We start from the raw sequence: 13,161 nt of genomic DNA, 5'->3' as shown, positions 1-13,161 counted from the left end.
AAAAAGAGTACTTCATACTAATAACATAATCGGTTTCTAATAATGGAGCTTTTTCTGCACAGACGTCTTGTCCTATCTTGATCTCTTAAACACATCATGTCCGAAGTCCTTTTGTTCAAGTTTTGGGCTACTTCGTTACCAGCAAGCTGCTTATCAAGTTATGTATTAAGTAGATTCATACAGTACTTTGATTAACCTTGTGCTTTTCAAGTAGCTGGATGCAATGTGTGCTCATAAAATGAGAGAAAAGGGTAACTTTTTGTTTGGTGACGGTAATATGTAAATTTGGCGTTGGGCCTCTAAGGTAGAAAATGGCTGTTTTTAACACAATTTTTAGTTGCAAGTCTGTACATATGAAGAATGGTTGAGCAAGGCCCAATCAGGTATTCAGTTTAGTGTCTGAAGACAATCATGAGAGGGGAGTGGGGGCATGCTGGCAAGATTTGTCCCCTCCTATGCCTCATCTTCCCCTCCATTATAGCCCACTGCTCCAGGAGTTGGAAGATAAAGTTCTGTAGCAGGGAACCTCTTGTATGTGGAGGTATCATAAAGGTAAGGTAAAGGTACCTCTGACCATCAGGTCCAGTCGTGACAGACTCTAGGGTTGCGCGCTCATCTCGCTCAAGAGGCCGGGAGCCGGCGCTTTCTGTAGACAGCTTCCGGTTCACGTGGCCAGCGTGACTAAGCCGCAGCTGGCGAACCAGCGCAGCACACGGAAACGCCATTTACCTTCCCGCTGGAGAGCGGTCCCTATTTATCTACTTGCACTTTTTGGGGTGCTTTCGAACTGCTAGGTTGGCAGGAGCTGGGACCGAGCGACGGGAGCTCACCCCGCCGCGGGGATTCGAACCGCCGACCTTTCGATCGGCAGGTCCTAGGCTCTGTGGTTTAACCCACAGCGCCACCCGCGTCCCACGGAGGTATCATAAATTTAGGTAATTGGTAGTGCTCACTTGCCAATACAGTGGTGCCTCGCAAGACGAAATTAATCCGTTCCGCGAGTCTCTTCGTCTAGCGGTTTTTTTGTCTTGCGAAGCAACCCTATTAGCGGTTTAGCGGCTATTAAAGGCTTAGCGGCTAATAAAGGATTAGCGGATTAGCGGCTAAAACCTGTGTGAGTGCCTGGAGGCGGTTGGAGGATGGATGGCGGCTAATGGATTGAGGTTGAATCCTGACAAGACAGAAGTACTGTTTTTGGGGGACAGGGGGCGGGCTGGTGTGGAGGACTCCCTGGTCCTGAATAGGGTAACTGTGCCCCTGAAGGACCAGGTACGTCGCCTGGGAGTCATTTTGGACTCACAGCTGTCCATGGAGGCGCAGGCCAATTCTGTATCCGGGGCAGCTGTCTACCAACTCCACCTGGTACGCAGGCTGAGACCCTACCTGCCCGTGGACTGTCTGGCCAGAGTGGTGCATGCTCTAGTTCAGTGTTTCCCAACCGGTGTTCCGCGGCACACTAGTGTGCCGTGAGACATCGGCTGGTGTGCCGTGGGAGGGAGGCGGGCGAGGCGGGCGGTGAGAGGCGGCGGCGGCGAGGATCCGCGTCGAGCCGGGGGCGGCTCCGCGGTGGTGGTGCCGAGCGGCGGGGCAGCGCGAGCAAATGGAGGAGCGCGAGACAGCGGAGGAGGAGGAGGCCGGCATGTCCAGGCAGCAGCAGCAACAACAGCAGCAGCAACTCCCGCCGCCGCCCCCTCCTCCGCCCGCTATCGCCGCCACCACCACAACAGCCGCCGCCGCCTCAGCTGCCGCCGTCCCTCAGTCCCTCGCTCTGCTGCCTCCCCACCCCCAAAGCTTGGAGGTTCCCCGGCAAGGGGGAGGGGAAAAAAGTGAAAACTTACACTTTCGTGCGTCCCTCCCGGCGTGACGCTGCGCGCCGACGTCACGGGGCAGTAATGGTGGTGTGCCGCGAGATTTTTTTGATTAAACAGGTGTGCCGTTGCCCAAAAAAGGTGGGGAAACACTGCTCTAGTTATCTCCCGCTTGCACTACTGCAATGCGCTCTACGTGGGGCTACCTTTGAAGGTGACTCGGAAACTACAGCTAATCCAGAATGTGGCAGCTAGACTGGTGACTGGGGGCGGCCGCCGAGACCACATAACACCGGTCTTGAAAGACCTACATTGGCTCCCAGTATGTTTCCGAGCACAATTCAAAGTGCTGGTGTTGACCTTTAAAGCCCTAAACGGCCTCGGCCCAGTATACCTGAAGGAGCGTCTCCACCCCCATCGTTCTGCCCGGACGCTGAGGTCCAGCGCCGAGGGCCTTCTGGCGGTTCCCTCATTGCGAGAAGCAAAGCTACAGGGAACCAGGCAGAGGGCCTTTTCGGTAGTGGCGCCCGCCCTGTGGAACGCCCTCCCATCAGATGTCATTCAGAAGACATCTTAAGGCAGCCCTGTTCAGGGAAGTTTTTAATGTATGATATTTTAGTGTTTTTTGGTTTCTATGGAAGCCGCCCAGAGTGGCTATTAGCGGCTTAGCGGCTTAGAAAAAGGGGGGGAGCGGAAAAAAATCTGAACACTTGCAAGACGTTTTCGTCTTGCAAAGCAAGCCCATAGGGAAAATCGTCTTGCGAAGCAGCTCAAAAACGGAAAACCCTTTCGTCTAGCGGGTTTTCCGTCTTGCGAGGCATTCGTCTTGTGGGGCACCACTGTACAGTAAGTTGAAAATAATATGCTCATGATTGTCAGGATAGTTTCATATTTTACGTTGTTCTTTTTTGCCCATTACAGGGTAATGGCCTGAATGGCAAATAGGTGTATACATGTTAGACACATAATGTGGGAAGTAATCCAATAATATGCTGTTTTTAGTAGTTGTATTTAATTCTATTTAGTTTTTTAAACAATACTGCTTGAGTTCCTTTAGGAAGTTAAAAACTGCAATTCTATCAAACATGCAGCCCCCATCCAATTGTGGTTGGATGCAGGAGACATTGAGTATCGCATCATGACTTGCCATGCACTACTTAAGTGCAGGTGGCATATCCTTCAGTTGGCCTTTATATTAATACAGTGAGGATTGGAGCTTAAGGCTGTTCTTCAGTAACATCTCTAAATGTGATAAAAATTTCAGGACATTCTTGGTAATCAGATTGCTATTTCTGTTTTTATCGAGGCTGAGTCAGTGTTTAAGCTTTCTACAATACTTTAACATTATAAAGAAATTAAAATTCATAAAAGCCTAGCAGATAGGGAGGATACTTGGTTGGATCCACGGGAATCCTACTGTTAATGAAAGAGATTTTTATACAATAAAGACTTCTGTGAATGATAGTGGGGAGAGGTGGTAGTTTTTCCTGATTGGATCAGGGCATCTACACCCAGTTTCATTTGTTGGAGTCCATATTAAATACAAACCTTTTTCAAAAATTGGGGAAGTCCTGTTCATGAAAGAGCATTTTTAAATCTCACACAAAGTTCTAAGCTATACTCTATAGCTCTATAACTATATAGCTCTATAACTCAATGTTTTAAGTTACTCTATAGGGTAATGCTGCAAAGAATCAAAAGTTTGGGGTTTGCTTTTGTGGAAACTCTGGAAAGCATTAAAAACCAGTGGATTGGAATATTATAGTTTGAGAGTAATCTACTTTCACGTTAGAAAACTTAAGAAGAAATATACAGTGGTACCCCGCAAGACGAATGCCTCGCAAGACGGAAAACCCGCAAGACGAAAGGGTTTTCTGTTTTGGAGGCGCTTCGCAAGACGAATTTCCCTATGGGCTTGCATCGCAAGACGAAAGCCCATAGGGAAATGCTGGCGGTCGGGAGCAAAGACTTTCGCCCACAGCCGGCCTTCAGAAGAGGACCTCTTCTGAAGGCCGGCGGGGGGCAAAAGTCTTTGCTCCCCCCGCCTGCCTTCCCCCCGCCTGCCCCGGGCAATCTTAAAATGCTGGCGGGCGGGAGCAAAGCGTTCGCTGCCGACCCCCAGCATTTTAAAATCTCCAAGGGACAGCAGAGAAGTCTCTGTCCCGGGGAGATTTTAAAATGCTGGGGGTCGGGAGTGTTCGCTGCCGACCCCCAGCATTTTAAAACGCTGTTCCGAAGCGGGGGGCGGGAACATCTGCCCCAGCCGCCCCACTTCGGAACGATGTTCCGAAGGGGGGAGGTGGGGCGGGAACAGCTGCCCCAGCCGCGCCACTTCGGAACGATGTTCCGAAGGCGGGAGGGGGGCGGGAACAGCTGCCCCATCCGCCCCACTTCGGAACGATGTTCCGAAGGGGGGAGGGGGGGCGGGAACAGCTGCCCCAGCCGCGCCACTTCGGAACGATGTTCCGAAGGGGGGAGGGGGGGCGGGAACAGCTGCCCCATCCGCCCCACTTCGGAACGATGTTCCGAAGGGGGGAGGTGGGGCGGGAACAGCTGCCCCATCCGCCCCACTTCGGAACGATGTTCCGAAGTGGGGAGGGGGGGCGGGAACAGCTGCCCCATCCGCGCCACTTCGGAACGATGTTCCGAAGGGGGGAGGGGGGGCGGGAACAGCTGCCCCATCCGCCCCACTTCGGAACGATGTTCCGAAGGGGGGAGGTGGGGCGGGAACAGCTGCCCCAGCCGCCCCACTTCGGAACGATGTTCCGAAGTGGGGAGGTGGGGCGGGAACAGCTGCCCCAGCCGCCCCACTTCGGAACGATGTTCCGAAGGGGGGAGGTGGGGCGGGAACAGCTGCCCCATCCGCCCCACTTCGGAACGATGTTCCGAAGGGGGGAGGGGGGGCGGGAACAGCTGCCCCATCCGCCCCACTTCGGAACGATGTTCCGAAGGGGGGAGGTGGGGCGGGAACAGCTGCCCCAGCCGCCCCACTTCGGAACGATGTTCCGAAGTGGGGAGGTGGGGCGGGAACAGCTGCCCCAGCCGCCCCACTTCGGAACGATGTTCCGAAGGGGGGAGGTGGGGCGGGAACAGCTGCCCCATCCGCCCCACTTCGGAACGATGTTCCGAAGGGGGGAGGGGGGCGGGAACAGCTGCCCCAGCCGCCCCACTTCGGAACGATGTTCCGAAGGGGGGAGGTGGGGCGGGAACAGCTGCCCCAGCCGCCCCACTTCGGAACGATGTTCCGAAGGGGGGAGGGGGGGCGGGAACATCTGCCCCATCCCCCCCACTTCGGAACGATGTTCCGAAGGGGGGAGGGGGGCGGGAACAGCTGCCCCATCCGCCCCACTTCGGAACGATGTTCCGAAGAGGGGAGGTGGGGCGGGAACAGCTGCCCCATCCGCCCCACTTCGGAACGCTGTTCCGAAGTGGGGAGGTGGGGCGGGAACAGCTGCCCCAGCCGCCCCACTTCGGAACGATGTTCCGAAGGGGGGAGGGGGCGGGAACAGCTGCCCCAGCTGCCGGGCTTCGTAGCGCTGCTGCGAAGCCGGGCGGGGGGGTGGGAACACCTTCTGAAGGCGGGCAGGGGGCAAAAGTCTTTGCTCCCCCCTGCCTGCCTTCCCAGGGGCTTTTAAATCGCCCCGGACAGCGGAGAAGTCCTCCGCTGTCCGGGGCGATTTTAAAATGCCGCCCGCCAGCATTTTAAGATCGCCCGGACAGCGGAGAAGTCCTCCGCTGTCCCAAGGTTTTTTAAAATGCTGGGGGTGGTAAGAAAAGCCCTTGTCCCCCCCCCCCCAGCCTTCAGAAGAGGTCCGGGGACAGACTGTCCCCGGACCTGGTCTGAAGGTGGTTTCCCTAGGAACGCATTAATTGATTTTCAATGCATTCCTATGGGAAACCGTGCATCGCAAGACGAAAAACCCGCAAGACGAAGAGAATTGCGGAACGAATTAATTTCGTCTTGCGAGGCACCACTGTATTGATGAATCCGAGAATTTCATGGGAGCAAACAACATGTGAGGCCATAACTTTATTATAGCAGACAACAATACCTAAATGACCTGACTTGGAACCCAGAGAGGTTATTTCCATTGTGTTTATTATCTTGGAATCTTGATCTGTCACGAATATTGTTTTTTCAGATGGGACATCCGGGTATGCCTCACTACCCTCCCATGGGAATGCATCCTATGGGCCAAAGGCCACCCAATATGCCTCCAGTCTCTCATGGAATGATGCCTCAAATGATGCCCCCTATGGGAGGGCCACAAATGGGACAGGTAAGTTGGTTTTTGTTGGTTTTGTTAATAGCGTCTTAAAAGGTGCATTTTGAAGCATGAATTTTAATCCATTTTAGGGTTTTCCGTAACTCAGTAGGTGTTGATTACTATGAGCTTCACATCACTACAGTTTTTAAACTACCTTTTCTTTTCTTTTTGGAAAAAACACATTATTGACTTCATTGAATTGAAAGTTGTCTTGCAAGTAGACAAATCACTTCTTCTCAGTTGAGACATATTTTAATTCATGTAACCAGTAGGTCAAAAAGAAGACAGAACCCTACCACTGTAATGCCTTTTATAGGAGTTCCTGAATATTTATAGTTATGGGGCCTTTTTGCTGTGAAGTGAAGGGGTTTAGCCCTTATATGATCAGAGTGACGAGCATATATCCTGTGTTCTCCTTGAGAATCCGTGAGAGGTATGGCCAGTGAGCAGTTGAGCCCTTTTTCTCAGCGCTTTACTTTCCCTGTTCTCTCAATTGTAGAGGTTGTAGCATTTCATTTGTCTCTTCCATGGTTATCTAGAAGAATCAGAAATAATAAACTCTGTCTAGCATTTGCTTCTCTGCTTCTCCATCATTGGGAGAAATCCCACTTCTGACGATAGTTAAAGAAGACATTACTCTGCTTAGGATTGCCCCCCCCCCCCGGCTGTCAGATGCCTTTTCAGTAAAGCCAGCATCTTCCAAATATTTCTTCCCTGGTGTCCTAGTTGAAGGCGAATAAAGGGAACCCTGTCCTAGCATGCAGTTCATAGATCAGATTTGTGGGTGGCATGCTTCCAGATTATGAACAGTGTGACAGCTTTTTAGTTTTTGTAGGGTAGCGTAAACAAGAACTAAAGAGGAGAAGGAAAGACATGCAAAGTAATTTGGGCAGTGAGTGTTATTTTCTGTAATTGCTCACTTTCAGTGGTGATTTTTACTACAAAAGCTTTGTATTCTCCAGTGAAGCTTTGCTGGTCAACTTTCCCTTGGTTAATAGTGTCAGTAAATTTCTATCTTCCGGTGTGTATTTTAGAGATAAATTATTAGAAACAAGAATTGTTTTTAAGTAGGTCAGAATGTGGTTTGGTATCCAGAATATAGGAGTTTTGTATCTTAAGAGTGTGGCTATCCATCTGTTTAGACTCCCACGTCTGCCCTCCCATGAACTTTTATCTTTTTGTTTAGAACCTCTCTCCTTGTTGCTTTTGGGGGCAAATACCCATAGTTCCACTGGGAATGTACCCACAGTATTTTGTCATATTCCATTGGACCTTTTCCCTTAATTTAAATAACAGCTTGTTCCTACTGATGATAGAATTCACTTTCTTCTGCCCTTGGTTTATAGTGACCTTGAAAATTGTGCATAACCCATAAAATTAATGTTGCCTCAAAGTAGTTAAAGCAGGGCTGTTAAACACACAGTTAACAGGCTTTATAACCATGTATTGTGGCCCATCATATATTGGATAAACATTGAGTTTTTGTGGCTCACCAGGATCAGAACAAACTGGATTTATCAAGTTCTGTTAATGTGGGAAGCATACAGCTTGTGTCCTGGAGGCTATTAATCTGGCATCTCTGAATTAAGAAATCCTTTGTTTCAAAAGCTACTTGGATAGAAGCTTTTAGGGAGCATCTCTAGCATGGAACACAATTATTTGGAAGCAGCAGTGGGGCAAGACTCCTTTCTTCTCCTGCTTCTACAGGATGGTGGGGAATGGGAGGGCCACTCCCATTCTTTCTTCTCTTCCTCACGCTTCCAAGAAAACCTTGTGGATTGAGGGTGGAGCAGTAGCCCTACCAAATACCTCTCCCTCCACACAAGATGGAAGGTAAGAGGGAGCAGTAACGTGATGCTCCCTGAAGATACATGGGAATGGGGTCACTTGGCCAATCCTCCAGGGACTGTCACTTTATAGTGGGGGGTGATTTCCCAAGAACTTTTTGTGGGGCTTGCCAATCAAATTGGCTGAATATGGCCAATTGAATACATTACACGCATATGTAAAGTCCACTGCTCTTGTTGTCATCCACTTGTTGCAGTCCCCCAATAAGGGCTGGTGAAAAAAATCGGAAATAAAACTTCTAGCTTTCCTACAAAATTCATTTCCAGTTAAAATATCATGTGCATACACAAACAGATTAATTCTTCATAGTAACTGCATTGGGTCTCTGCCTTGAATGGCTTTTGCTAGACCCCCACATAACCGTTGCCTTGCAACGTCCCAATGTGAAGAATAGCCCCCTTCAGCATATTTATGATGCTTTCAGGAACAAGGGCAGTGATGTGGTTTTAAGCAGCTACGGTAGTTTGCATCCCTGTTGCATGCTTTTCTCAGCTTTTTTTAACAGTTCATGTTTTTGAACCCTGCAGTCATAATTCTTAAACTTTATAGTACTCTTCATCTTGGAACATCTTTGCAAGCATAACTCTTACTCCAGCCCTGTGAGACAAGTTCTTCAGGTATTATCCTCTGTTCATAGATGAGGTAAATGAGCCCTCAAGATTATTAGAGTTTACATAAGTCACATTGATTGGGTTTGGGAACTGGAATTAGATGCTTAATTGATTTGGGCCCCATTCCTACAGTGTTTCATGAATAGTGCTAATATTTGGGGTTATTTAATATTAAAACACTGAGTTTTGGGAGCCCTGTATTCTTGAGAGAACCTTTCTGCTTTCCCCTCCACCCTGAAACTTCACTTCCTTTATCTTTTGCTTTGGGTACCCATTTGACAGACCACTATGAGTAGCTGAAAAATCTTGCCCTTATTTGTTGGCCCTCTAACTAATAATCCCATGCCCACAGAAATTCCTCTGATCACGTAAGACCTTAAAATTTTGTACCTGGAAAACCATTAAGCTATTGGATAAATATTTTGTTAGGAGTATAAAGCACTTTACATAGTTATATTTCTTTGTTATGCCCCAATTTATTTATGTTTGAGCAGGATTAAACACTATTTCTATTAGCATAAAAAGTTACATATGTAGCAATTTGTATTAACTTGTAAACACGTACTATAATGATACTTTTATTGTAGATGCCTGGAATGATGCAATCAGTGATGCCTGGGATGATGGCACCCCATATGTCTCATGCTCCCATGCAGCCTACAGGACCGGTAATTATTAAATCTATATTTTGTGATTTTAAACCGTTGACTAACTGTATTTTATTTTTAACCTAACATACAATGCATATTTCCCCCCCTGTTTGAATAATTTTCCAGCTATGTTGTTATAGGGGGGTTATGTTAATGGCCTATTCTTATTATAAGGTACAGGAGTGTGTGATTTATTTCCTACTTAATGTCAGGAGCAGTTGTCGGGAATAAAGCACCCAGAGTAAGTGAAGTTAACTCTTTATTAGCAGAAATGTCTGTTCAGGAGCCCTAGGCCTGATGAGCACAGCAATTCTTCTCAGTAGATCTTGTTGCTGTGAGGCAGTTGTAGAGGCTGAAAGTCCCTGCCTTCCCACAGCTGCCTAAATCATCTCTCCCAGGTCTCTCCCAAGCATTCTGAGACTATGCTGACATGCCTGTCACTGCTGCTCTCTCTTCATATGTCTTCTGGTCCTGGGAGACCCAGGGGAGGAGAACTTGTAGTAGCAGGACAGGGAGGCACCCTAGCTTCTTCAACACCCTGACTCATCTCTGCCTCTTGGCCTCCCTCCTCTCCTCCTGATTCTGGACTTCTTTCTGTCACAGATTCTCCCTTCTCACTAAGCTATACTTTGTTATTCTAGTGCAGGGATGGTAGAGTGCAACTCCCATCATCACTGACAAATAGCCATGCTGCTTAGGGCTGTTAGCAGTACAACAGCCTCAAGGGTCATTCTAAGTAACCTATTGTGCACATTGCTTACAATAGCCCACTCTTCAATGGTAAAACAGTAAACTTTAAAGATTAAACAATAGTTTAAATAAACTACAGTTTTTCTTATCAAATGTAACAACAAACTGTGGTTAATTTTAAAAGGTACTGGATTCTGCCATAGTCTTGAAGCTGTATCAGAGGTGGAGAAGACGAGAGGCATGTCTAGTGCTAAACTATATGTTATGTCTTCATAATTCAGTTTCATGCATTCAGAATATGTAAAGCTTCCTAAAACACCTGAATAGCAGCTTCAGGGACCCAGGGAATATTTTTACAGCATCAGAGCTATGCTTAAAGCAGCAAATGCTAAAAGATAAGTGGCAAAACAAAAGTGGCACACAAAATGACTTCTCCATTCTCTTCCCCCCCCCAGCCCCTTCCCCCCTGTTAGAAAAACAAAATAAATCAAATTTTATTATGTGACAACTTACTTGAGCAGATAGTCCTGTATTGAAGGATTCTTGAAATAATGTGAGGTGATGTGAAAGGCCTGGTGATGTCATGAGCCTTGTCACCCGATTGTGCTGCTGAACATTTAAGGACAAGGCTCCCTCGGGAAATTTGTTTAGCTATGGCATATTTATAGTATAAATCTAAAGACTTTTTTCTGGTTAGGTCAAATTATCATAAAAAAGATTTCATCACCTCTCACTTGACTAACATAGTGTTGCTATACTGTTGCATCACCTTCACAGTAATTAATTGGAATAACAGAGAGCAATTCATAGGATTTCAATTTCAAGATTAATTGGTTCAATCTTTTGAAACAGTCCTTTGAAGATTTTCCAAGTTTAGCGGTTGGCAGAACAATAATATGGTTCACCAAGCACCTGTTAACGAATTGCATTATCTAGCCATGTTTAGTGTCGGCTTCATCTTTCTCATAGCTCCTTTTTAGCATCCAGGAGAATGAGGCATGTCGTAGCATACATTTGAAAATCATATTGGAAGCGCTATCAAAAACATGACTAGTAGGGCTGCTTTGATAGTGTGATGTGTAGCTTTATATACAGGCAGCAACCATTTCGTGCAGAGGGTCCGTTCCCAGCCCTTGCACACAGTGGTGGAGCACGGATAAGTGCGCTCCATTACACCACACCACACACACGCATCGGCGATCGTGTATCAATTGGATGTGCCTAAAATGGTCACCACCCACATAGCAGAGTTGCTTCTTAAGCAGGGGTTAGGTTTCAAAGCAAAAACTACCTTATCAAATTCCCAGTATTACCTTGTTTGTAGTGCCTTCCTCAGTCTCTGTATTTTCTCATTGGCTGTTGGCTGGCAAGGGGGCTTTCCTACTGGCTGACAAGTGGGAGATGGCTTGCAGGGACACCTCCATTGCTCCACTACCTCTCTTCACTTCTCCACGTGTGAGTGACGTACCGAAGTTGGGAGGGGGAGGCAGAAAGAAATACAGGCAGGCAGAGGAAAAAGGCTGGGGTGGATTCTTAAAGTTGCACATAGGATCCTAACTTCTTTAAAATGGAAAAGCTTCATCATCCCTTGTTCTTCACTACCATTACTTCATTTTGCAAAGCTGTGATATGTTACTCACTGGTTGTGGTGGCAAAATAAGGTTGGTGGTTGTTTACCAGGGGGTAGGCATTACAGGGCAATGTCATAATGTAGTACTGGGTTTAAGTCCTCAGTGGGACGAGAGTGTGTGAGAGAGGGAGATGCTGTCTTGTTAATATTTTACGTTCCAAGAGTGATTTCTGTCTATAAAACAGTAACTGCTACCAAGCTCCTATAGTTGAATTTGCTTAAGTTGCATGTAATACATCGTGTAAGTTTTAACTTTTTTTCCCCCCCTACAGCCAGGTGTAAACAGTATGGATTCTCAAATTGGTATGTAAAAAGAATTCACTATTTATTTAACAATTTAACCAGAAAAGGTTCAAAACTAAAAAGAAGTTTGTTAATAATAATGTGGGTTAAAATTAAGAGTTTATTCAGTTACAGGCAACTCCTCTTTTATGTGGGGGTTCCATTCTGAGGTACCAAACGTGTCAGCGGGCCGTAAGTGAGCCTTCCACCCCCATTCTGCCCCTTTGTGGTGCCAAAAATGGTGCACATGCCAAACATGCACAAATGCCTGTAAGGAGAATTTGAAAATATACCTTCTTCCTATTTACTAATTCTCAATGAACTAAAACATTGAGGTGCTTCCCACTCTGTTGACAAGGAGGTAGGATTTTTTTGTGGAAGGATTTATCTGGGATTGAAGTATGATGCACCTCACACTTACTTATTTATGAATTGAAATTGAAAGAGTTTGTTCATTTACCAATGGAGAATTTCACCAGCATCTTTCCCTCTATTTCCAGAGAGTGAGTGTGGCATCCTTGCATACCTAAAACATTTACGTGCACAAGAGGGAAATTTCACTAGGCTTGGGAACCCTGAAGTTTACAGAAGCACAAAAAAGTTAAAAAATAACACTTTTGGTGGGGGAACCCCAAAAATATCCTTATAAGCTCTGAGCTTACCCACAGGCCATGTAATGCTGACTGATTGATGGGGAAGGAATGGGAAATGGCAAATCAAATGGGAATATCATGTAGGGAGACATGGCTGTCTATGACTGGAACACTGAACAGGAGCATTGCATGTTACAATGTTTTGTTACAGGTCCCAGTTTTAGCATGTGAGTATTGTCTCTTGAACGTGCTGGAGTTGAATATAGTGACTCTTGCATAAAACTGTGAACATGACAGTTAGATCTCCATCGCTGTCAACATTGTGGATCATTAGATTTTGAGCATTCATTTCAGATTCTGGCCTTCCTGTTCTGAGAAAATTATTCGTTTGAAGCTCAAAGTGAATAGGCAGGAGTAACTGAGAGATTCTTGAAATATTCAGTGAGCTTCAGGGGGAAAGCTTTTATAACAAGAAGTGACTGGCTGCATCTACTATCTGCTCATTGCCAGAATGTAAATTCATAATACAGTCTGCTTGAAATGGTTAATTGTAAGTCACTTGTAAAATTTAACATGTATATTTTCATGTGGTCTGGAAGTCTTTTGAGTCACATTAAAAGCAAATGTGGAGGTGTGGATTGTTCTGGTTGTGCTGAAATGTGGTTTATCATTTTATATTTCATAGGTTTAGCCCCCCCAGGAACTCAGGTAAGCAAGGAACTTTTGTTGCTTGGGCAATTTAATAATTTCATGTATTAAACTTTGTCCAGTTTCCATGATT

General features: G+C 46.7%; 1 protein-coding gene across 1 annotated transcript in view; it reads left to right on the top strand.

Annotated features, from left to right (window-relative positions):
- PRPF40A (pre-mRNA processing factor 40 homolog A) overlaps positions 1–13,161 on the top strand; it is a 34,083-nt gene that overhangs the window by 1,069 nt on the left and 19,853 nt on the right. The window contains exons 2-5 of the mRNA XM_081187467.1: positions 5,951–6,088; positions 9,123–9,203; positions 11,778–11,808; positions 13,066–13,088. Coding sequence (XP_081043593.1) covers positions 5,951–6,088; positions 9,123–9,203; positions 11,778–11,808; positions 13,066–13,088 — 273 coding nt within the window. The remainder of the gene's footprint in view (positions 1–5,950; positions 6,089–9,122; positions 9,204–11,777; positions 11,809–13,065; positions 13,089–13,161) is intronic.

The sequence above is a fragment of the Podarcis bocagei genome, assembly GCF_964188305.1.
Source record: "Podarcis bocagei genome assembly, chromosome: 1".
In the NCBI taxonomy this organism is placed as follows: Eukaryota; Metazoa; Chordata; class Lepidosauria; order Squamata; family Lacertidae; genus Podarcis; species Podarcis bocagei.
Note: the sequence above shows the minus strand (reverse complement) of the source record. Positions and strands in the feature narration are given on the sequence as shown.